This window comes from Triturus cristatus, chromosome 2_1, assembly GCF_964204655.1.
Source record: "Triturus cristatus chromosome 2_1, aTriCri1.1, whole genome shotgun sequence".
Classification (NCBI taxonomy): Eukaryota; Metazoa; Chordata; class Amphibia; order Caudata; family Salamandridae; genus Triturus; species Triturus cristatus.
Genome location: NC_140581.1, coordinates 363,648,862 through 363,675,169, shown reverse-complemented (window position 1 = coordinate 363,675,169; position 26,308 = coordinate 363,648,862). Strand labels below are relative to the sequence as shown.

The following is a 26,308-nucleotide window of genomic DNA, read 5'->3' as shown; positions in this document are numbered from 1 at the left end:
TTAGAGCAATTTCCAAACTGTAGAACTTTAGGCGTTAACTTAAGGAAGACTTCAATGTTAATTACTACATCAGTAACGGACTGCTCTGCTATATCAATTTGTTTTTCTCACAACCTTAAGTTCAGCTGCTTCATCACCATGCACTTTAAGCTATGTGATTTCCCGTTTACTGCTTTCGATTTAGAGCATAGTTAAGTAGGCAGCTTGCCTTCTGCAGGCATAATTCAATTTGCATATCTTCCAGCGCACCTAACTTTAACCCCATCTTAACAAATTCTTATGAACGTATTTTAGGTTTGCTTTTAAATTGTTTAGTACAGTTATGTTTCATAGTTTTAGATCATGCTTTTATTGTTGGGGGTCGGCTTTTGTGAAAAAGCATATATTGTTCTTCACATTGAAGCTAATTTTAAATGTCATTGTTCAATGTATACACAATATAAACAAGCCATACTCAAGTATGAGCTGCCTTGATACCAAGGATGATTTCAATGTGGTTGTTTTTTTATGGATACTCAAGTGTAGAAGAACAACAGCTGAGTGGCTGGCTTATTCATCCCCAGTTACTACAGCCTTGCAAAACATACTGGTGGTTTCCCCCAGTCGAGTGCTGAAGAAGGGTTTTTACCAAGGACAGACTATGCATCATCCAAGAAAAAAAAAACAAAGGCTCAAGAATTGCAGTTGAGCTTGTTATGGCAATTCATGTATGAAGGAGTACAGACCATAAAGGCAGATGACCAGCCGAACTCTGAAACCAAGCCCAGCTGTTGAGGATTTCTTGTGCTGCTGTGTTAGTGACCTATGCCAAAAAACGAGCATCCGGCTCAAACAAGATCATTTAATAGTTACCTTAGGCTCGTCTCCACATTTTCTCCAGAAATTCCTTTCTTGATAATATAGGATAAGACACCAGACCACTGACAAAAGATCAAGAATCCTCGGAGAGGCTTTACTGCATGTAGCCCAAGAGTCTCTTCCTTCCACATACCTGCATCGCTACTGAGAGGTTTCCTGACCGCTCCCAATTTAGAGCTTTGAATTTGAATAACCTTCCCAGTACACCAATGGAAGGATTACATCATAGCTGAAGTCCTGTGAAATTGCCTCTGTGGAGGGTCAAACTTTTTAGTGATGGGCTTAGTGTATTATCAGCTGCAGATCCCTGCTATTTGCCAGAGGCAGTCCCAGAGATCAAGACTTTCTACCGCTGAACACACATGATCCTTTTGGTTCCACCTGTCCTCCACCTCAGATGCCATACAAACAAAACTGCTCTCAACTCAAAAGCCTGCGCCATAACTACTCTCACATCTAGATATTCAGCAGGAGCCACCCTGCAATATAGTTACTGAGGATTCTTCTTCTTCCCCTCTAAAGCCATGCAGAAGACAAGCTAAGCAAAAATATTTAAAGCAGCAGTTTTTACCCTGTGTTTCCGGGGACCCCAGGGATTCGGGATGCCTACTCAAAGGGGTTTGCGACTGTTCAGAAAACTAAATAATAGTAAAAGCTTGAGTGTATATAAAGGAAAATATATATATATATATATATATTACCTACTGGCGGTCGCCAGTAGGTAGTTATAGTTAGGACCCCTTTTCCATAGGAAATCCGCAACATTCTATTTTGAATAACTTTGGCGCCGGTCGATGAATCCTCGCGAATTTCTCAAAATAGGTGGGGCGCTACGCTCCGCTCCTACCCTGAAAGTCTCGGGGGGATTCGTCAAGCGGGGGCTGAGATAAAACGGGGGTCCCAAAACGCGTTTTTCCCATGCATTTTTCCATAGGACCTTTAGAACGAGCTACAGCCCGAACGGCTGAACAGAATTACTAGAAATTTGGCAGAGAGGTAGCCATAAGGTCAAGGAAGTGCCTTTTGCAGGTCTGGTGTAAATCTGTTCAGTATTTCCTGAGTAAATAGCATTTAAAAGCATATATATATGTGGGCGGAGCCTAACCACACATCTCATCCTGAGATCTGATTGGCTGTCAGCACTTCATCCAAGAAGTGTTGGCAGCCATCTTGGGACAAATATACATGATAGCACCTCATTAAAAAGCATTGCAGTTAATAGAAGGTTTTAAGACTTTAGTTACATTATAATTCATTTGTTGATGGTACCATACTCATTTTAGGAATTGTGGTATGTTCTAAGGTGATTTCACCATGTGAAAAAGCCTTCTTCTGGGATATCATGATTGAGAGAAAAATATTTTCTCATGCTTTTACCACAGAGGTTTGGAAGGTGATCTATAGGCTAAACTGAGAGCTTATTTTCTGTAAATTCACATTATCTTTCTCAGTCATGTGAGAATGAAGTCTGATATTCTCAGTAAAACATGTACATCCAACAAGGGCAGAGACTGTCAGTTGATTCCTTTGTGTTCTACTGCAGCTTCCCAGAGTGTTCCAAAGAACTACTAGAGCGCTAACAGTCCTACTTATGATAAACGTATGGCACACCTGAAGCCATCTTGCTTGGATTAAAGTGGTAACTCTTAAAACATTTAATTTAAAAAGGAACAAAATGAGGGGGTTCATTTTTCCATAAAAAGTATGATTAGTGCTGCAGAAAGAAAAATTAGGGCACATTTTGAGTGACTTCTCAAATCCTCTTCTATTTCATTAAAAACTTCTGACATGCAGACTGAAACATGCACTTTCAATACCAGCAGCAGTTTTCCCTGGTGAGCAGTAGCTTTACTACAGTGATCTAATGAGCAAAAAGAGTGCTAACATTCTGAATTTATGGCAAATGTGTGACACATCTGAATGCCTTTTTGATGGAATCAAAGTAAAAAACTGAAAGTATTTCCTACTGAGGAGACTGCAGTAAATGAGGAAATTAGGAAACTTCATAACAAATAAGTCTCCCAAGATGGCCACCAGAGACAAAAGAGCCCAAATGTAGCCCAAATATCACCCAGATGTAGCCCAAGTATAGCCCAATGACAGAATGTCCCAGAATGTTCTTAAAAACAACTAGAGCGCTTACTGTCTTCATTATGACAAAAGTATGGCACACCTGAAGCCATCTTGATTGGAATAAACTGGTAACACTTAAAACATTTAATTTAAAAAGGAACACAATGAGGAGGTTCATTTTGCCATAGAAATTATGATTAATACTGAAGAAAGAAAATGAGGGCACATTTTGAGTGACTTCTCAAATCCTCTTCTATTTCATTAAAAAATTCTGACATGCAGACTGAAACATGCACTTTTAATACCAGGAGCAGACTTCCATGGTGGAGTAGTTTTACTACAGTGATCTAATGAGCAACTAGAGTGCTAACATTCAGAATTTATGGCAAATGTGTGACATATCTGAATACCTTCATGATGGAATCAAAGTAAAAAACTGAAAGCATTTCCTACTGAGGAGACTGCAGTACATGAGGAAATTAGGAAACTTCATAACAAATAAATCTCCCAAGATGGCCACCAGGAGACAAAAGAGCCCAAATGTAGCCCAAAATCAACCAGATGTAGCCCAAATATAGCCCAATGACAGAAGTGTGCAAAACACTTATTATTTTGTGTTTTTGCAGTGTTATATAGTGCAGACTTGTCAGGTATTGGAGTGCTTTACATGAGCATTGGTTACATCACACAAGAACAAATTCATTTTGGTTGTAGACATGGGGAGACTAAGTGATTTGACCAGAATCACAGAATGTCGAGCTGAAGCAGAAACTTCAACCTGGTTCCCCAGTTGCAAAGTCTGCAGTTCTGGAAGTAACACCACATCCTCTCCCCTAAGTGCAACATTTAATCAAGTGGTCAACTGGATAAAAAAACATAAAGATAACAAATAATTTAAAAGTGCTTTGTCGCTATTTGAAAACTCAGAAAATATGTCCTTATTTTAGTCTTTTAGAGCACTAACCATAATTTTGATGCCAATAAGACCCTCTCATATATGTAATTTCTAAAGGAAATGCTCTAGGTATTACAGTTTTGATTACATCAAGATGATGTCAGGCGTTCCACACTTTTGTAATAAATATAGAATGTTAGCAATCTAGTTGTTCATTAGGATACTGTTGAGAGGCAGAGGCCAGGGGCACGGACTCTGAAAATTGAAGGCAGGTAGGAGGGTGCAAAGGCAACAATTTAACCACACTGAGCAGGCAGGAAGGGCCGTGGAAGCACAACAGACTATGGAGGGCAGTGGAAAGGGAGGCAGGGGCAACAAACCAACAATACAGGACTTGCAAGAGAGGCTGTTGGAGGGAAGATCTATTACGGGTCAAGGAAGCTAGGGGCGGTCCCCAGATCCCCGGGAGCCACCACAGAACTGAGCAGGAGAGTGAGTCAGGGACAAAAGGGGCACCTTAATTTGAGCCGGGGTGCCTAGGAACGCTTGCTCCAAAAATGAAGAAAACAGACATATGAGACATGGAATTGGAGGCAGAATACAATGGCAGTTTAATGAGAAGATGCAACTTCAAAGAAACCGCAGAATAGAGACATAAAGTACAAAAAACAGAATCCAGATAATCATACAGCTGTCATAATATTCTCTGTATCTCAATTAATGTACTGACAGAGAGAGAGAGAAAACACATCTATAAATGCATCATGAGAAACAAGTTACACCAAGGAAAATGTTACCTAGGAACACTCACGTTTACTCTTAGAGCAAGCATTCCTGCAATTACAATACAAAATCTTTTAAATGCAAAAGTAAAGAGAACAATGGTTAAACATAACATGACATTTCATATAGGTAAAATAGAATAAGATACTTCAAGCAAAGCAGAGCAAGACATTTTAAGCAAAGGAAGACAAGAGCTCCCAGCTCTTGGGGAAAACCTGCACTGCCTGTTAACCTACATACAGACGGCGAGGTAGTCCGTCGATATCTGTGGGTGCTCCCTTTTTATATCATTTTGTGGGCTCCTTTGCACGCTACATCTACCTACGTATGCTACCCAAAAGCTTCGACTGCAGATTTTACCAGACATTTCGTCATTTACCCACTTAATGCTGACAATGGACTGGGTGAAAAGGTCAGTCTCTCAGGCCAATCGCTTATCGTAAGTTCCATAGAGCAAGCAGAAAATAATGGGTATTGTACGGGAATTCAATATATTCATGTATAAAATCTCCTCAGTTCTCCTAACTTGACGCTCTGCGGTTGCCACTTCCTTAAAAGCGGGAAACCTGCCCAGGACGCAAGTACCAGTCCAGGATGCAGCCTACTGTATGTCGACAGCTTCAGGGGGATGTTGAACTTTGATACCGAGCACGGAGCACTCGGGTAGGGTGGGGGCTACTAGTTTGGATCAGAAGGCCTCGCAGACCTGCCTTCAGACTGCTATACACTAAAATTGCAGAGCTATGGTCAATTTAACAAAGAGGCCTACATATTGAACAGAAGGGCCTACACAGGGGTTTTATGCTGGCTGAGTGGTAAGGATGTCTCAGGATAATTATATAGCAATACAGGACCCGCTGGTCAATTTAATACGGCCTACAAATGCAGCTGGCAGGGCAAGGACAAGGGTCTCATACTTCAGGTGTGGACAGAACGGGCCAGGGGCCCCCTGTGATACAAAATCTACCCTCCTTCAAGGCTGTGGCAATGTAATAGACCATTGTGGGCAGAAGGAAGAGGCAATGGTAGTACAACCATACATGCCAACAGACCCGATTCAGCCAGGAAACGTCCAATGTTTTTAAGCTCAAATGGGCTTTATTTGATCTGTCTCCTGTCTACAATATCCTCTTTTTCAATGTAACTCAAAGGGGAAAATCAATACCCCAGTTTTTTTTCAAAATCGCCCTCTTACCAAGTTCAAAATGTTCGCAAGTATGGTACATTGGATCATGGAAGGAAATGGGATAGGGACATGGACTTGGATAACAGAGGACAGGAGGGACATGGAGAGGTGCACCAAACTGACCCTGCAGGGCAGGCATCAGGGTTTGCAGCAGCACAATACACCACACAGGGCATGCAGGACGGGAGTGCAGCACAACAATCCATAGAAAGCAAGAGGGAGGGGACAGGACCATGCACATGGACAACAGAGAACAGAGGGGCAAGAGGCAATGGTAGCTAGCTGACCATAATGGACAGACAGGAGAGAAAGCTGCAGCATAACAGACCATAAAGGGCAGGAGGGACGGATCAGGGGCATTACAATGGAACAGACAAGCCAGGAGGGAGGGAGTAGGGCTGGGGGCAAGGGGGCAGGGCAGGAGCAGCAAGATAGCCATGGAGGTCAGGCAGTGGGCACTAGAAGCAAGACACACCATGTAGAGCAACAGTGAGACTGTGATGGCATACACACAGACCATGGAGGGAAGGTGGGAGGGGGTCAGGGGCAGCTAACTGACCACACAGGGAAGGTGGAAGGGGCCATGGCAGCACAGAAGACCATGCATGGCAAGTGGGAGGGTTAGTGGCAGCACAATGGCTATGATGGGCAAGAAGGAGGGTGGAGGGGCATGCACAAAGGACAATGGAGGATAGAAGGGAGGGTCAGGACCTGTGCACAGACAAGAAAGTTCAGGGGAAGGGACCTCACAACAGACCACACGGGGCAGGCAGGAGGAGCAGTTGCAGCACAACAGACCAGGGAGGGCAGAAGGGTGTGGCAGTACAATGGACCATGTAGGACAGGAGGAAGAGGATAGGGGCATGGCATATGGACAGGCAGGGTGGAGGTGGCAGGGACAGGTTACAGTCATCTGACAATTCTAGGCAGGTGGGAGGGGAGTGGCAGCTCAACAGAACACTCAGAGTAGATAGGAGTGGCAGGTCCATGGGACATGGTGGGCAAAAAGGATGGAGCAGGGGCATGCACAAAGACATCGGAGGGCAGGGGGAAGGAGAATAGGGGCAGCAAGCTAAGCACAGAGTTTAAGCAGGAGGTCAATGATGGGGCATAGAATTGGGCAATGGAGGGCAGGAGGACTGGACTGGTACATCATACTAAATTGAGGGCAGTGGCAGCACATCAGACCATGCATGGCAGGAGGGAGGAGGCTAGTCCATGGATTCACACAACAGAGGATAGGGAGGAAGGGGATGGGGCAGCAAGCTAACTGTTCAGAGAAGGCGGGTATTAGGAACTTTATTGTTTTTAAAACATTGTGTCTGTGCGAACTACTTAAAATATGAACAAGTATGCAGCATAATCTCACTTTTATTCAGGAAGAAGAGGACGTTTGTGACTGACTCCGGGCTCACTTGGCAGAAACACCCCCTGACCCTCCACCCCCTATCGCAAAATGTAATGCCCGTGAAAAGGGTAGGTGAACACAGTGTTATATAGAACATAGTCCTGAGAGCACGATTGAAAATGAAAACTAGATATAGTGTATGGTATAAACTATGCACCAAAAAGTGTGATATAAGATGAACCGGGCGTGAAATATAATTTGCAATACATTGTGCGCAATGACAGATTCATTGGAGAGCGCGAGATAGCACAGGCACTAGCGCGTGCTATGCGATATGCGCCTTGGAGTGTAATATGCACAGGGCAGTGTTGTGTAACCTAACTAGTCTCTAAAGTTGTAATATAAAATATGTGCTGGGGAGTGTAACGTTGCATATGCACTGTGACAAATATATGGATCCCAGATTGTAATATGTATGGCATAGCACTGTGCGTTATAACATAGGCATCGAGAAAGGCACGTTAGATGGGGCAATATAACCCGTGCGAAGACAAGTGTGGCATGACATATTCACGGGGTGGTGTTACAGTGCACATGGGCTAGAGAGTGTCATAGCATATGCACTAGCTAGTGGAATACAACACAGAGGTGTGTGGCACTCAGCAGGCAATGGTGGGTGTAACACAGCATTGGGCTCTGTCAGGAGCACGCTGTGACTCTCAAGTGATGTTCGTCCCCTTTCCAGAGAGTAAAATAAAAAGTATTACACATCCGGCAGTGGATGTGTGTTTTATTAACCGTGAGGGGGGTTTCTTGCATAGTTTTGGTCGAATTTTTGTCGAATCTCCTTTGAATGGCTTGGTGTGCATGTGTATTAAATGTGCCCGTCAATAGCTACCCATGTTTGTATAAATAAACGACAAGGGTGTCTACCAGGATTAGGCACGGTAGGGCATCAGACATGTCAGAGCTTCACTAGTGGTGTAAATACATTCCACGTGGATTCATTGCATGCATAGTCGCCTTTTAATGAATATCACGCAAATCGTCATGGTGATAGGTACGTACGGTTTGTCCAGCATGTCCTAGGTGTGTCTATAAATATATATTTTTTAAAAATAATAAAAAACAGTGGCCGGCCCTGGGGATTGGGGTCAAAAAAATATAATTAGGAGACTGGCCCTGGGGGATGGGGTCATCAGGGCCAATAAATTAGAATAAGAAGGGGAACCAAACAGCCCCCCTTCTTAAAAAACTAAAATAAATAAAAGACTGGCATCGTGCCGGAGGCCATGCCCCCTCCGTGCAGCACTCTGCAAACGCGCCCCCAACAGGCATCTCCAGTATGCGCCAGGGAGCTGCGCTGCAGCCAGGTGTTCTGAGGCCAAGCCCCTTTTTACACCTCTCTGCAACACAGCTCTGTGGCGCTTACTGGAGGTACCTAGTGGTCTAGTTTGACCCTAGGGACCCTTAGGATTCAGGGGGACTCTCAACTTAGAACAGCCACAGGGCGCGTTTACACAGTGGTGAAGGGAGGGGACGGGGCCTGAGGTGACGTGTGCAAACACGCACTATGGCATGTTTTAAATTGGGGATATAATTTCCCTTCAATACTGAGGGCCCCTGGGGGCTAACTAGCCCACCAAGTGCTTCCAGTAAGCGCCACTGAGCTGCATTGCAGAGAGGTGGTCCAGGCCGTGCCACTTTTTACACCTCTCTGCAACGCAGCTCTGTGGCACTTACTGGAGGTACCTAGTGGGCTAGTTGGACCCTAGGGACCCTCAGGATTCAAATGAACTTAATCTCCCAACTAAAAATGGACACAGGGCGTGTTTACACAGTGGTGAAGGGAGGGGACGGGGCCTGAGTTAATGTGTGCAAAAACGCCCTGTGGCCTGTTTTAAGAGGTAGTTTTAATCCCCATGCCCTATTATACACTAGGGGCTTACAGAGGAGGTCATGCTAATCACAGGGGGACCCCAACGCATAATGTTCCCTAGTGTATGTAGGTGTTTTCACTGTATTCTAAGTGTCTTTTAACATAGCACTGGCTCTAGGACTGGTTAGTCAGACTCAGTTACCACCAGTATCCGTCTGAAAAAGTTGAGGGTACAGGATGATTTTGCAACAAGGCTTCTTTCTGCTCTTCTTTTTGTTCTTTCTGCACGTTATCCTTCTTCCTGCACTTATCTTCGTATTTGAGGACTTCTGTTGCTTCTTTCTGCACTTCTTTTGTTTCTTTCTGTGCATTTTTTCTTCTTTCTTCAAATGTCCTATCTCTGTAGGCATAGTTAGAAATTAGCATTTAAAAAACCTTTGAAATTCACTGAAAAAACCATGGGTTTCACACACGTTATAGTTAGGAATTAGCATTTAAAAAACCTTAGAAATTCAATGAAAAAACCAAAGGTTTCACACATGTTATAGTTAGCTGGACATTTCACTCGTAAAAAACCATTGAAATTCCCCCGTTATAGTTAGTTCAGCTAACTATAACTCGCGCGCCCGCAATGCACTACTGATGACGTCACATATTACATCACTCATGACATGGTCACTGACATCACTCATGACATCACTGATGACATCTCAAATGACATCACTGATGACATCACTGATGACATCATCCAGTGATTGTGTGTTTTTATGAAAATTATATATTTTTTATATTTATGTATATCTCAAGGTCAAAGGAAGAATAAATGGGTATATAAGTGTCTAAATGGATACTTTTTTTTGGAATTTTTTTTGTGTAACTGACTGTTTAAGTGTATCATAGTGAATACATGGCTTACTGAGTAATCTTTAAATATTTAAATATCTGTATCAGTTTCTTACTTTGTGTATAAGTGGCTGCATGGGTTGGTGAGTAGCTACATGAGTGTCTATATAGGTTATTAGTTGGTTTTTTATCACTATGAGTGTCTGAGTTTCTGTATGGTTCGGTGGGGGGTATTACTTAGTGCATAGGTGCATGAATGAGTGACTCACTGTTTGTATGTGTTGAATACAGCATGTGTGCAGGACTGTATGGGTGGATGAGTGTGTGCATGGGTGTGTTAGTGAGTGAATGACTGTCTCAATAGTGTCTTTAAGAATAACTACATATGTTTTAAACCAGTATATGTGACTATTGGTGTATATAAGTGAAATATGTGAGAGTGAGAGATTGGAAGAGTTCCTGTATGAATAAGTATGTGTTTCTAAAAGTGATTGTTTAAAAGACTAAGTATGTGTAAGTTTCTGTAAAAGTAAGTGTGGTGGTGTGTGTATAACTGTATATGCAAGTAAATGGATGATTGATTCTTTATTAGCATGAGTGACTATGTGTGTGAGTTACTCTATGGATGAGTGGCATTGTGTAACGGGATGTACAGGTGTATGAGTACATATGATGAGTGAGTACATGTATGAGTGACTGTAGAGGACTGTTGGTGAATTACTGTATGTGTATGTGGTTCTTAGAATTACTGAATAGGTTGTTGTAACTGATATTGATATGTTCATTATTTTGAACATTTTAGTTTCTATTTTTGAATGTGTGTTTCAATTGTTATATTAGGGGGAGAGGAGGTCTGCCACTCTATCACAAGGATGATGTCATCAGTGATGTCATCAGTGATGTCATTTGAGATGTCATCAGTGATGTCATGAGTGATGTCAGTGACCATGTCATGAGTGATGTAATATGTGACGTCATCAGTAGTGCATTGCGGGCGCGCGAGTTATAGTTAGCTGAACTAACTATAACGGGGGAATTTCAATGGTTTTTTACGAGTGAAATGTCCAGCTAACTATAACATGTGTGAAACCTTTGGTTTTTTCATTGAATTTCTAAGGTTTTTTAAATGCTAATTCCTAACTATAACGTGTGTGAAACCCATGGTTTTTTCAGTGAATATATATATATATATATATATATATATATATATATATATATATATATATATATATATATATATATATATATATATATATATATTACAGCTCCACACTGCCAATCGGTAATCATACCGGAACACAGACGACAGCACTCACGGGGGGAGAGTTCCAAAAGGTGATTTATTAGGAACCCTTGGCGCTCATAACAGACGCGTTTCGGCAACTCGCCTTTCTCGATGTTAAGCTCGGAACGCCAACATCGCCATTGTTTTAAATTCGTATTTCGCGCTCACATTAACAATCAACATGGTAGAAAGACTAACAAGATACTGAAATCAGGATGTTAATATTCCGCCATCTTTGAACGTACCAAAAGGTAACATCAAGCATCAAAATAAATGCAATTCACCAACGATAATAAAGCCCGGGATGGGCATACATTCTTATTACGCGAAAGCAAGCATGATATCTCAATATTCCGCTAGAACGTACCAAATGGTAACTTAAAGCATCACAATAAATGCACTTCATCAACGATAATAAAGCCCTGGATGGGCATACATTCTTATGCGAAAACAAACCTAATATTTCGAAGAAATAAAACAGTGGTCAGCGGCTTTCAATCCTCAACACAACACATATTGGTTAAAACAGTGCCTGTAGTGACATAATAGAAAAGAAGGAGAGAGAGAGAGGACTCAACAAATGCAAACGTCCTATACAGTAACAGATAGTAGATATACAGTATACAGTAAAATATTTGATATTTGATATTTCAATCTCCCAGATGCACCGCTAACTCCTCACTACTGTTCAGACCAGACGGATTTTTACTTTGCAGATCAATAATGTACCGTGACTCAAGACCTTTGAATCCTGTCACCTCCCCTAGGGTTGACGGGTACTTGATCCAGGCAAAAATATGTTAGCAAATCTCGATCTCTCTTGCGACATTGATTGAGACGCATCCTAAAAAAGAATTGGGCCATTCTTTTATCAGATACCATCATTGGTAGTGACCTACCTCCTAATCCCCTGGTAACGTTCAAGAAGGCCAGATCCCTTAGGGACACCCTGGTACACAGCTATCAACCTACTGCAGATCCGAAATCACCATTTGGGGCTCTAAATGGTTTTTTCCCCTGTGGTAAGTGCAAGGCCTGCAAGAAAAGTAAAAGGACCTTATCTTACACTGTCCCAGGCTTAGCAACACCGAAGAAAATCACCAAATTTCTTACATGCACCACTCCCTACACCATATACTGTTTGACCTGTCCTTGTGGACTCCGTTATATTGGCAGTACTATTCATCCTGCCAAGATACGGATCCTAGAGCACATGAGGGCTATTGCTAATTTTGACGAGTCCTATCCCGTTGCTCGACATTTTAATCAATGTCACAAGAGAGATCGAGATTTGCTAACATATTTTTGCCTGGATCAAGTACCCGTCAACCCTAGGGGAGGTGACAGGATTCAAAGACTTAGACGTCTTGAGTCACGGTACATTATTGATCTGCAAAGTAAAAATCCGTCTGGTCTGAACAGTAGTGAGGAGTTAGCGGTGCATCTGGGAGATTGAAATATAAAATATTTTACTGTATACTGTATATCTACAATCTGTTACTGTATAGGACGTTTGCATTCGTTGAGTCCTCTCTCACTACAGGCACTGTTTTAACCAATATGTGTTGAGGATTGAAAGCCGCTGACCACTGTTTTATTTCTTCGAAATATTAGGTTTGTTTTCGCATAAGAATGTATGCCCATCCAGGGCTTTATTATCGTTGATGAAGTGCATTTATTGTGATGCTTTAAGTTACCATTTGGTACGTTCTAGCGGAATATTGAGATATCATGCTTGCTTTCGCGTAATAAGAATGTATGCCCATCCCGGGCTTTATTATCGTTGGTGAATTGAATTTATTTTGATGCTTGAGGTTACCTTTTGGTACGTTCAAAGATGGCGGAATATTAACATCCTGATTTCAGGATCTTGTTAGTCTTTCTACCATGTTGATTGTTAATGTGAGCGCGAAATACGAATTTAAAACAATGGCGATGTTGGCGTTCCGAGCTTAACATCGAGAAAGGCGAGTTGCCGAAACGCGTCTGTTATGAGAGCCAAGGGTTCCTAATAAATCACCTTTTTGAACTCTCCCCCCGTGAGTGCTGTCGTCTGTGTTCCGGTATGATTACCGATTGGCAGTGTGGAGCTGTAATTTGATGGCGGGAGCACCCCCGCCGTGACAAGCACCGTTCATGTGTGCGCTGGGCTGGTGCCTAACTCAGGAGCGATACATATATATATATATACATATATATATATATACATATATATATATATATATATATATATATATATATGTGTATGTATATATATTTTTTTTTTAAAGTTCAGTAAATGTGAAAGAAAATGGAAATTGGAGGCTAACTATTTACATTGGTATCCTCAGACTGGTTAGTGTGATTAGTGGCATCAACTGAATTTAGAAAAGCTCCCACCTTTCCATTATAATTAAAATTGGAAATATTTACATGTGTTTCCTAATTTAATCAAATATTTCATAATTTGTGTTTTTGACTGATTAATGCTGGTGTCTGTATTTTTGTCTTTTGTTTCAGAGTTTACATCAAAATAATAGCTCAGGCCAGGGTCCCCGGTTTCCAGAAATCACTTATTGGGGTCCCAAGACTCCAAAAATGATTAAGTGGGGGGAGCACTCAGAAGTTAAAAGGTTACAAACTACTAATTTAAAAGAATCCCATTCTAGTATCTTGTTTATGATCATGTTTTATATGTACTATTTACGGGTCTGTAAAATAAAATAGCAAAAATATTTTTTTCAAAAAGATATTGCAATGTTTGGGCTTAGTAATTTACTATGGTTATTCACGGATTACCTATCCTGGAGTTCCTATACCATCACCCTTAAAGATTAAGACTTCTGATTCTACGTCCCTGAGGGTTCTTACCCTGATAGGCATTCAGTGAGCAGTACTAGTAAAAGTCTCCTGAAAGCCAGAAATAACATTTGTCACAAGGACTGCCCTGTGCCTCCAAGTCCTCGGATCTAGAGAAGTAAGTGACCCAAACACACTTTTTTTTTTTTTACTGATTCCCAGTACCAACTGCACTTGAGAAAATCCTCAAATGCATGCTCCAGCAACCATATTTTGACTAAACATTTGTGTGTGGCTTGAACACTCCATTACAAAAAGAGTCAACCTACGCAAATAAAATGATACAGAAATGTATTAAAATATCTGATCCAAAATATTTCTATGGCATACAGTCTCCTTTAGCGCCTGGATACCAGTTAGGTGGCAGTAAATTTACAAATGTTTTAAATAATAATGAATAATAATTTTTTCTTAGATCCTGGCAAATAAGTTCCTAGAACCACTGGCACACACCAATTAATAAGCTCTATATACAATGCAACTTTAATTTGCAACTAGAAGTAATTCACATACATTGACATACGTATCTATATCAAAAGTGCAGGCAGCACATCATGCTTGCCTTTCACTTAACAAAACAAATACCTTAATCAAACCTTCAGAAAAAAGGATTTCTATGGTCTCCTTCAGAATGGGAAGCAAACCTCCATGATGGATGCCGATTCCTCTTTTAAGGAGAGGGAGCACGTGTTCAACCTATTGGTAGAAGGAAAACTATTATTCTAGTAACAATCAATTTACACAGACTTCATTGCACTTTTCCATGGTTCCCCCACATGACACCACTCTAGGAAAAACTTTTCATCCACATAAAAATACATTTTTGAAACATCTAGAAAGCAATTGCTCCTCAGAGGTATAAGTGGGTAAATACACTTGTGTACATTAAATGTTATTTGGAAGCTGTTAAGAGAGCGAATGAGAGTAAAACATCCACTGCAATGCTGTGTGCATAACCAGGCCGGTTCACTCAGTCTGCCATACTTACGAGTTTGACAAAATGAATGTCACTGAGCCGGGTAATACTACCAGTTACACTGCTTGTCTGGTGCATTCCAGCCGCCATAATTCGACATTGTGAGTGAATAAAATTAGAAGCTATTGTAATATCTAGTTTCTTTCACAATGAGGCATTTATAATATGTAAATATAATGATACAATCTTTGCAGCAACTTTAAAACAGGTTTATGAGTATCGCCAAAAATATTCAATGATAACATCGGGTGGAACTCGTTATAAGATGGGCGCTGTGCGCACATATACCGAAGTATCTTACTTGGTAAAAAGTGAAAGAGAGAAGCCCAGGTGTAATTAATTAGACTATGACGACACCCTAAAGCGACGCTACAGGCGTATTTAAAAGCCGTCCGCTCAAGCATTAATGTCGAAGCATTCCCGACGAGCAGACGATACGGACGGAGGCTACTCTTCACAGATCTCGAGGTAAAGTCTTTTCCAGAACCCAACGGGTCGGGAACTTTGATTATTTTAACCCAGTTTTTACCAAAACCCGGACACAAGAAGGGAGGAGACAACGATAAATTTTGCAATGTGTGTGTCTCCATAATAACCATAGAGTTTTAGGTTAAAAACTTCCAAGTTCAAAAATCTTTTGCACATAGTTTCAATTTTAATAATTAAGCACTTAATTTTCCTTAGAAACTTGATAATTAGAAGTACAAGTCTATGGATACAATTACAGGTCCTGTTTGTTTGATTGTTTGTTTTAATATACAGATTAATGTCTTGGTTTGGCGGCAATAAACACCCCAACAAAGACAATCATCAAAAATGGGAGAATTGAAAAGTCCCAACTAAAGGTATATCCGTGATATTGGAATGGTGATACCATTGGATGAATAAAAAGTCGTACATATGAGTCTACAATGCTCGAACTCTTATGTGAGAGAATAATTGAATTAAATATAATGACCAGCCACCTCATATAGCCAACTGCATACGCCTCGGACAAACTATATGTTACATAGCCGAAATTCATCTTTTTTAAAATTATTAGCCACTTTGAGTCTCCGTGAATCAAAATATTTACCCAAAGCTTTAATAAAAAAAAATTATTAAATCGATAACGCTAAAGGTATAGTTTGTAAAAAGGGAATGTTTTTTATAAAACTATTTTTGTTCTCCAATGTAAGCTTTTATATTGTTTGTATAAATTGTTTTTAACTAATGAACTATTGTCCTGAAGAAAGTGACGAAACACCTATACACCGAAACGCCGCGTCGACAGTTTGTTCTTTTGTTTAAATTTTTTTTTTTAAGGATTTTCAATGATATACTTACGAACTTCTATAAATGTTTTTAAATATATAAAGTGGTCAATATGTGAATATTCATGTTTATGTATAATATATTGCTTTCTCGTACGAGTATAAATAAAATTTCTTTTGATACAACATTTCTCTTTTAGAATTTATCATTTAATAGTAATGTTTTTCTCACTTGAATAAATAGAAATTTGTGATTTAGCGACCTGGAAATCTCTACGTTTTTGATATATTTGGTTCAGATCACGGCGTAATTAATAGTGTGTTAAAAAACTAATTTTAGGTCTTAGTTGGATCCTAATTGTAGACATAAAACAGGATTTGCGTTTTGTGCATTCCAGTGCGCTAACACTGTAGTGTAGTATTTTTCATTGCAGTTTACTGAATACCTTGAGACCTTATCAACGTTCCAAAGAATGTTTAAAAAACGCTAAAGGGGATTCACAATCAGAAAACCTGGCACATACAATCTGGAGAGTACAAGGTTCACAAAAGGTTATAGACATTGGCTAGTTCATTGCCCATGTAACATCTCTATTCCATATGCATCAGTGCAGTACTAATAAAGTTTACCATGGATGTAAACACAGATTCATTTTGAATACCTGATTTTTAGGACTCGCCAGAGCCAGCGCACGCGCTGGTCTGGCGGGAAATTTAGTAAGCGGGTTTTTAAAGTGCTACCAAAGGCGGCCACCAGCTAGCTGTTACGTGCACAAGAGCGCGCTCCTTGCTCCGCTTCTCAATGTAATCCTCTCAAGTCCCGGTTCGGTTCTTCCTCTTCTCTCACCTTTACTGCTGCTCTTCCGTCCGGTCTGGGCTCGTGATGCTGGTAAACCCAGCTGCTTCCACTTCTCTTTAGCCAGCCCCCCCCCCCCCCCACTAGCTTCCCTTTCCTGCTCCCACATTCGTGTTGTTTCATCAATGTGGGCTTCCCCCTTTATCTTGCACAGTTCGGCACACACGCGACTGCCCCGCACAAACCCCTGCTCCCTCCCCAGCCCCCCTCTAGTTAACACCCACCAACCCAGCAGTGGGTTCTGCTCTCTGTTCTCCCCTTCCCTCCTCCTCTGTCTCGGTTTCACTCTTCTCTGCTACCCCCTTAGTGTGTGGCACACTACTATCTCTGCACCTACTGCCTCCTTTCTGCTCTATTTTAAAGCCCCCCTCCCCCTCCTTGTTTCTCCTGTTTGATAGGTTTGCTGTGCATCTTGAGGGCCATAGAAAATAATATCTGTTATTTAGAGTGCTTAGAAAGAGGAAACGTGCTGTATCTAGCGCAATAAAAGTACACGTTTCTATCGCATTATTCATGCTCCTAATCTGTGCCTTGGAAATGAGTTGTTTAACTCTATCAGTGACCACATCCCTTTCTCTAAACATTGGAACTTCTGCGGCCTGGAGCCTTTGAGAACAGCTGGCGGTGACCCGGGCTTGGCCCTTTCGGTATTATTTGTCAGTTTTCCATAAACAGATGACTAATATCAGCCTGAAACGCAGCACTCGCAGCTGCCTTTTCAGTAGAAGTTTATAAATGCAGGATACTGTTTACAGATACTTTGTTTACTCTGTATCTCATGTCTTCCTGACCAGCCTCTGCAAGGCTTGCAGGGTTGAGGAGCAGTCAGTCGCACTGTACTGCACCTTGTCAGGTATCACACCAGCACGCAGTCCTGAACTAAAGGCCAACAGCACTTAAAGTTCTGAAACTTTGGAGCCCACGCTTATAATGGGGACACTCTAAACTACAAGTCCCAGAATGCCGAGCTCTGCTGGCAAAAAAACTCCAGAAAAGACTGAAGTCAGAACACGTGACCGTAGTTAAATTAACATCAATGCGGCCACGCATTAGGATCATCTCTGGGTAAGGAAATAACTTGTCACGTGAATAACGTTTAAATAAGTTGTCAGTTCACATTTTGTGCGCAGTTAGCCATGCATGCAATGTAGGTGTTGGTTGTTGGGCACACCTCACTTGTGGTGGAGTCGCAGCATTGCTACGGACCCGGCAATATAAAAATCAGTGTAAATGTCCTTTGCTCTTTAGACTTGCATTAACAGTAATCGAAGAGAATTTTAAGCCTCTTGATCCACTGTATATATTCTCAACATTACTGAAAAATGAGGAATGCGGATTGATGTATCTTTTCTATGAATATGATCACTGGTTTTAACATTTGATTCCACGTTTCACATTACTGGGGTTTCTCAGGACTGAATGGTTGGGATTTGGTCTATTCTCTCTGGTTGGATTTTGTGTTCGGTTTTCCTAATTTCTTTGGGTCCTATTATCTGCACAAGAGTATCTATACTTAACGGTGATTGGTTATTTTCGCTCCCTGCTGGGCAATTGTGCAGTGGCTCTATCTTTTTTTCTCATATGTAATTTTGATTTCCATTTGATCCAAACAAACTACTGGGTGTGAGGAATTAAGCACTTTGGCCTCAGTAAAAAACATAGGAATCGTAAATATATGATTATCACTAAACTCATTGGGTATTTGTCTAATGACGTGATCTTTATTGTTTTCTTTGCATTTCTTTTTCCTTTGTAATTCTGTTTTTTATTGGTCTGTTACGGTTGAGACATTGTCGGCAGTTAATGTTCTGTTCTTTTTAGGGCCTGTTGAAGCGACAATTGTAATTGTTTAGGTCACGAAACCTGCTTAGGCCAAAGTTAAGTTTTGTTCAAAATAAATTTTGTCTCGGGAGAACAAGAAAACGAATAAAATAAGCAGCACACTTTCTGAATTTTTACTGAATAATATCTTTTTTTGCGAAAATGATTGACCTCGAACCAACTTGTTTTATAGATTTTAATTAAAATAGCGTTGGAGTTTAAACGCTATAAACTGAATTCCTATATTCACCTAGTTGGGTGAGGTCACGTCCCTTATGTCGCTATTTATTTTCTTCCATTAAACTGCCAGACCTTTATTAACAATGTATGTGGGTGAGCTAAAAATGTTTCTTGCTGGGGTTTCCTACCACAGGATTAAAACAAGCATTGGCATAGCCAATAGGTCTCGCCTTTGGGACCTTATAAGTTTTTAGCCATGCAACAGTTGATGTTATTGCACCAAGGATATTGTGCTGCATAACTAAATACTTATAAGGTCCCAAAAGCGAGACCTATTGGCTATGCCAATGCTTATTGCATATTGAGAGCCTATTTTAAGAGAGTACAATCCTTAGGTTCTCCACATCACCACATGGAAAGCCTACAAGACAGCACTCCCATTAAAACTTAAATAGTGAATTCTAAAAGATCTCATTAAACTTTCGCAATTGTTTTATTCTGGATGAGTGAATGCCAGACTTCTGGGGCAATGGTAGAAACCTGCTCGATTTGGTGTTCATTTTGCATCTAGGGTGCGGCAATGGGTGTTTACCTGATCCTAGGAGGCAACTAAGAATATAATTAAAGATTTTTTAGTTAGATTGTTTGACCGCAATACACCCATGAGCTTGAGTAAGCCAAGCAGTTTTAATGCTATTCTCGTCCCCGCTTTCACCCAGTGGTTGGGAAATGTTTTCAGAGTCTCCGACTAAATTATGCTGTGGCGCTTCATGCCAAACGCAAGCGTCTTAGCATATTTTTCTGGAATGCACAATGCACTGAGTTCACGGACTTTCTTCTGTAACTGGAAGCAAACCTTTCTGATCTCAGTTAACCTGAAGAAGATACGAGATTCTTATAACAATAGTGCAGATTAAACTGAAATTGTGAAATGATCAGTCACGTCTTGGTTATTATAACAGCACTGAATGCTATATGATTTAAATTGTTATGTACTCCGAGTCAGTTAACAAGATGAGCAAGCAAAATCATTTGGTGGTGCACACAGGTAATGGGAGTATATTCTTGCAGAAATGCTTGTGAATGGGCCATTTTACTCATTAGCATTTGTCAGACCCCGTTTGGGAGGGGGTTGCGGAGGAACATTTGTGGGCTGGAAAGGGCTGCTGGGTTCTCAACCGTGGGAGTTGACGTAGTTTAACTCTGATGTCCTTGGGTCCATCCTACTATGGCTCGGGAAACTGGTCCAAGTAAAACCCATTTAACACTTGATTCTCAGTGATAACGATTGCAAGCAGTCACAGGCTTCTCAGGAAGGTAGCATGGGGGTGCCCACGCTCAAAACTCAACAATCACATAGATGCACAATAACCAAATGTCCAACAACAGTGTTTTACTTTCAAGAGAGAAGAGTACGTTAATGCACACTAGAATGGAATACCACACACACACACAATTTAGTTTTTTCGGGCACTGTAGGTTGCTCTTGTATCAACTACCTAGCCCCAATGCCACCCACCCACTCCCACCTCTCTTGTTCTCTAGGTGGTTCTTCACCAAGATAAGGGTAGAGGCACAAAGAGGTATGAACATTCTGCACCTGGCTATCAACAGCCACACAAAGTTTAATCAGGGTAAGACATAAGGCTGGGACTCACCTAAAGGGTCCCCTTCATCTTGCACAACAGAGTCTGCAGTCTCACCCATCACCCCTACCACCCACCAAATGGAACACAGGAAGATTAATCAGCAGTTCCGTGCTCAGTAAAAGGCCTTATTGAATGTCTAATGCATGTCTAAGGCGGCCCTGTATCCTTTTCCCTCATTCAGTGTCTAGGTCACCTTCTACCAACTTAAGGAATAGCAGTAAAGATACTTTAACTTTGGTAAAAAACAACCATACGTCCATCTTGTGCAAAAGGACAGGCCTTGGCATCCAAAATGTATCCCAAAGGCGTCCATTACTCTGGCTCACACACACACACCATGCACGTGCCAAGCAGGCTACAGACAACCTTGCCTACACTTAGGATATTTGTACTAAGACTTGGGTAGGTTTGCAGAAGTGGAACTTTACGTGAGTGGGCCTCCACTCCAGTGAGTTTTTTTTATCTGGTCACAGCTATGTATTCACAAAGCACTGTAAACTTTCACCAACACTATTTGCTAACCCTATGAAAGGAAAAGTAGTCTGTCAATGAGGATATGCTCAGTGCATCCCTCCAGTTCATAGGACAGGTCAAGGAGTCTGTGTACACACCGGATTAGCAAGACACCAGAGCCAAAATCAAAAAACAGAACACCAGATACATGCAGTGGGATACTCTGGTTAGGGGAACCCATTGGTACTCCATGTCATGGATATTCCCGTCCAGCATAGAAAAAGTTGTTGGGAAAAAAAGTGTGTAGATTCAGGACTGGTGTGGTTGTCAGGCCCAACAGAAAATCGCAAACGCATCAGCAGGATTGTTCCAAATTGGAGGAATGGTGCCACTTTTACTGCGGGTCAGGGAGAGAAAGCATGGAAAAGGAAGCTCACTATTTTTGGGAGACGTAATAAGGTCAGGTTAGGGGTGGCACTCAGAAAAATGAGGGGAAGTAGAGTTCCAGGGGGAGGAAGTAGTTAAAACTGATTGGCTTATATTTGGGAAAATTGTAGTGTGTGCAGGAAGGGAAGTTGCAGTACTCCACTTCCATTCAGTGTTTTAGCACCGCCCAACAGGCAGAGGAATAAATATACGGAAAGAAAAAGCTAGTTTGTGCATAAAGCACTCTCTCTAAAGCGGATTCGGAGACAGGAAACAGTGGTCAGGGGGCTGAATAATATTAACCTAGAAGGGTCTCTTCAGCTGTTCCAAAACACCATTAACAAATTTTCTTACTCAGCTGTACGCCAATCAGCTTGAGTGGTTGGACGATTCTCTAGAGGTCTTCCTTAATGAAATTCTAGTGTCCAGATAACTTCTTTGTTGTACAAATGCTTAAATTCATTACAATATAGCTCAAGATCATGACAAGCGTAATGAATAATAGGCTGCTGATAAATTATTAAAAAGACATACATCGTAGTAACGATTAAAAACAGAAGTTGGAAGAAGGAGAAAGGCGCTCTGCCCCAGTATCTAAGATGCTAGCTTTGCCTCCGGTGTACAGACCAATACTGAGGCCTGGGCCCATTGCCTAAAGTTAAGGGGCTTTTAATCCCTGAACTGCTGGATTCTGCCACCAGTCTGGGTTCAGGCAAGTCCGAGATAGCGGGGCCTGGGTAAAGTGCATTAAATTATGGAACTTTTAGAGTCTAATACACTGACTATGTCTCCAGTATGTGTTCGAGGCTAGGCCCATGGCATCTAAAAAAATATTTATCAGTGCAATATTTTCCCTTGCAATTTATTGGCTGCATGATCTCCACAGACTGCATTGTTCTGTTTACCAATAGTTGGAGAATCAAGGCTCAGGCCTAAATAATGTGCACAATTGTATACACCCGTAACTTAAAATAAAGAGGTAACTATCGAGTCTAGTAATTAAAAAAGCATTGGAGTCCTAGCTCTATTCACCTCTGTCCCTACGGGCGAACGTGTTAGTTTATCTAATCTGCAAAGTAAGTGCTTATGGCCCATGTAAAATTGAGAGCTTTACAGTCATTGGTTTTTAGCAACATATTGGAAGTTCAGAGCCCAAGTCGACGGTGGTAGGTGCTAATCTGGTTTTAAGAAATTTCTAAAATCTAACCGCTATTTGTGATGAGTGGCCTCTCTGGTAGGCTTGCACAGCATCTGGGCTGGTCCTAATAATTAAGGGTGCGCCATATTGTCCGCAACCATAGATTCCTTAACGGGAGCACCGTTTCACAGATGCAAAGAATGTTTATCGGGGATTCTTGTTTTGCGCAGAAAAGGCATCTGTTGGTGTCATCAAGGAACTTCCAACCATACTGGTAGGTTTTCAAAGGGATTAGTCCAAATCGAAGACTCAACTGTTTTTTCATGGCCTTGCCAAAAGGCAATAGGAGGTAGGTAGGCAGAGCCCCAGTTCGTACAGTGTTGTGGCGCAGGTGCCATGTGTCAGCTTCTTTAAGGCTTGTGTATCTTGTTTTCTTGAAATACATTTTGCTTGTTTAGTCAGCATTGTTTAGGTTAGCGGCACTGGAAGGTTACTTGACTAAATCTCTTGTGCCTCCAATACATCCAATAAGAAGTTTTGGTACTTATGCCAGCTTTTCCAGGGGTTGCTTATTACATTTTATTTTTTTAGCATGCTATTTTTCGCCTGCTTGGCTTTGAGGCAGTATGCTAGGAACTTCCCCTTCAATATCAAATACTATGAAGACAGGCAAAATTCTTGTTGGATTTGGGCATGCAATGTACAGTTTGACAGGGAGAATACCCTTCTATAAGAGGTGGACTGTGTCCTGCCCAGCCAATTGGCCATTTTATCTCTGAATGTCATTGCTCCATAGGCGATGGTAGGTAGTAGTTTGCAGCCCAGCACCTTTAGAAGCGGCCATTGGCCAGGGTTTGCCATTGATTTTTGAAACCTGCAAAATGGCCATTCCAGATTAGCATACCAGGATGTACAGGAGATTGGGCATCCCATTACTTTGCAAGAAGTGAAGGACACCATCTTGCTGTTGGCCTGAGTGTGCCTCTTGAATTCTATATGAGCCAATTAGCACCCAGGCTGGTCTCGCTTTTCAACAAGGCATTTGAACATGGAATCCTTCCCTATACGTCCGTCCCGAAGGCACCAGATGAGTCACTCTTCAAACCAGGGAAAAAAACAGAGAACTTGCTGGCATACCGTACCCTTTCAATATAAAACATCGATCAAGTTAATTGGCAAAATCTTACCTTATAGACTAATGCCCCCTATGCCAGATCTTGTCCATACCGGCCAAAACTGCTTTAATTCCAGATAGCAATACTTCACACAACATACGCCAACTATTCAGGGCAGCGGAGTCAGCCTTCATGACATGGCCTGACCAGACTCTCGTCAGTCAACAGGGAAAAGGCATTTGACTCCCTCAGTTGGAGATAATTTCACAAAGTACAGGTCCGATTTTCCATAAAGGAATCAAGGTCCTATATTGCCCATCAACAGCGCACACTAGCTGAGTCATCTTGGAAAAGTATCAAGTATGCTGGTGAAATAGGCAGGGGTGTACTATCCCCGCTCTTGTTTGCACTGTCAATCAAGCTGCTTGCAGCACGTCGGCAACACTTCTGCACTGATTTTACTTGATCTCAGTGCAGCCTTCGACACGGTCTCCCATAAAATTTTTCTTCAGCTGCTAGGGGAGCTCGGGGTCAAAGGCAAGGCCCTGGCCTTGTTTGCGTCTTTATCTAAATGCTCTTTTCAGGTCTATGCCCCTCCCTATCAGTCCAACATCCACCCCCTCAGCTGTGTGGTCCCCCAGGGCTCTGCCTTGAGACCCACGTTGTTTAATGTGTATGTCCGCCCTCTAGCCCTCCTGGCCAAAGCACGAAATATTAATATGATATCCTACGCTGATGATACTCAGTTGGCATTAAACTTTTCTAACAACCCTGATCAAGACCAGCTGAAATTCCGTGAAGATGTCCTGGCCATTTCGGATTGGATGGCGGACAACTACCTACAACTTAACTCCTCTAAGACTGAGGTGCTCGTGGTCGGCCGTGATACCCATAAATGGGACTACCAATGGTGGCCCACGGCTTTGGGTACCCCTCCCCAACCGCAAATTGCAGTCAAGAACTTAGGTGTCCTGATGGACAATGCCCTCTCATTTGAGCTCCACGCAAAAAAAGTAGCAGGGACATGCTTTAGCCTGTTGCGTGGCCTAAAACCCATTTTGGGGTTCTTTGATGCATCCACCCGCCAAATGATTGTGCAATCTGCAGTTCAGTCGTGCCTAGACTAGACTTGCAATGGGCTCCTACTTGGCATGAATAAAACTGTAATTAAAAGACTTCAGCGGGCTCAGAACGCAGTGGCACGCATTCTTTTTGCCCTGCCTAAGTACTGTCACACCTCTAACCTACTTTGTTGTCTTCACTGGCTGTTATCTGAACAGAGAGTCCAGTTTAAAACTCTCTGCACCACACACAAGATCTTACATGGCCAGGGCCCACTAATTCTGCAGGGCTCTGCACACCGTAAGTTCCACCCCGTGCTCTGCACTCGGCTGACCTGCATCTGGCATGAACCCCTCGTGTACGCAGGCATAGAGGAGGGGGTGCTCTTTCAAGGCTATGGAACTGCATTCCAATTGCTGCTCGGAGTACACAAGATCCCTGGGCGTTTAGGAAATGGATTAAAACCTGGCTTTTTTCCACCATCTAGTCCTTTCCTCTGGCGACTTGTCTGCTAGCGCTGGGACACCCAGTTGCTGGGGCAGCTATGTACTTTATAAATGTGTTTAACGTAACGTCTACGGGTGATCGGCAGTGACTGGGGGATTCTGAACAGTGCAACATATGACGCTGTTTTGTTGTATAATAGCAACCTATTGGTATATATGAGAGAAGCGGAGATTAATATTTGAGGGATCATAAAGAACTTGAGGCTTTTGGCGATATGTCTCGCCAGGAGGTGAACTGCGACAAGACTAGCATATGCTAGTTAAGACCCGTAGCTCCTTCAGCATGAGATACTAACACAACTATTCTTCCCAAATGGGAGGCCTCCATTTTTAAGTATTGGGGGCACAGGTCTACCACACCAATACTGATTTAATAGACAGCAATATAAGGCGGGCAGTGAAATCACTACAATCCCAGGTGTCCTTTCGGTAATCCCTTCACCTCATGAACAACAAGTGAAGAGCGTTGTCTAAAATGCTACCTCGTCTCCTTTACTAATAGATTAAAGGCCAGATGTTCGACCAATTTTAGCCTGCACAAACGGGTTAGCGATCCATTGGCGCATGCTAAAATTGGTATGGTGATGTACCAACACAATTTTGCGCGTGCACAAATGAATTGCGACTTGCAAAAAAGTGTTTAGAGACTCGCTAGTTGGAAGGGGCTTTCCCTTCCGAATAGTGGCACTCTAACCCATGTATGAATGTTTTGCAATCGCAATTGCGATCGCAAAACACTGGCAAATTACCACCCTCTTCAAGAGGGTGATAATGCAGTTGCAATTTGGAAGGGGTCCCCTGGGGACCCCTTCCACTTCGTGACTGTATAAAAATATTTTTTTAAGGGCAGGCAGTGGTCCCAGGGGCCACTAACTGCCCTTAAAA

General features: G+C 41.9%; 1 protein-coding gene across 1 annotated transcript in view; it reads right to left on the bottom strand.

The window, feature by feature from the left end:
- Positions 1-26,308, bottom strand: part of MTREX (Mtr4 exosome RNA helicase) — a 780,177-nt gene that overhangs the window by 439,169 nt on the left and 314,700 nt on the right. Inside the window, exon 13 of the mRNA XM_085631304.1 lies at positions 14,574-14,684. Coding sequence (XP_085487430.1) covers positions 14,574-14,684 — 111 coding nt within the window. The remainder of the gene's footprint in view (positions 1-14,573; positions 14,685-26,308) is intronic.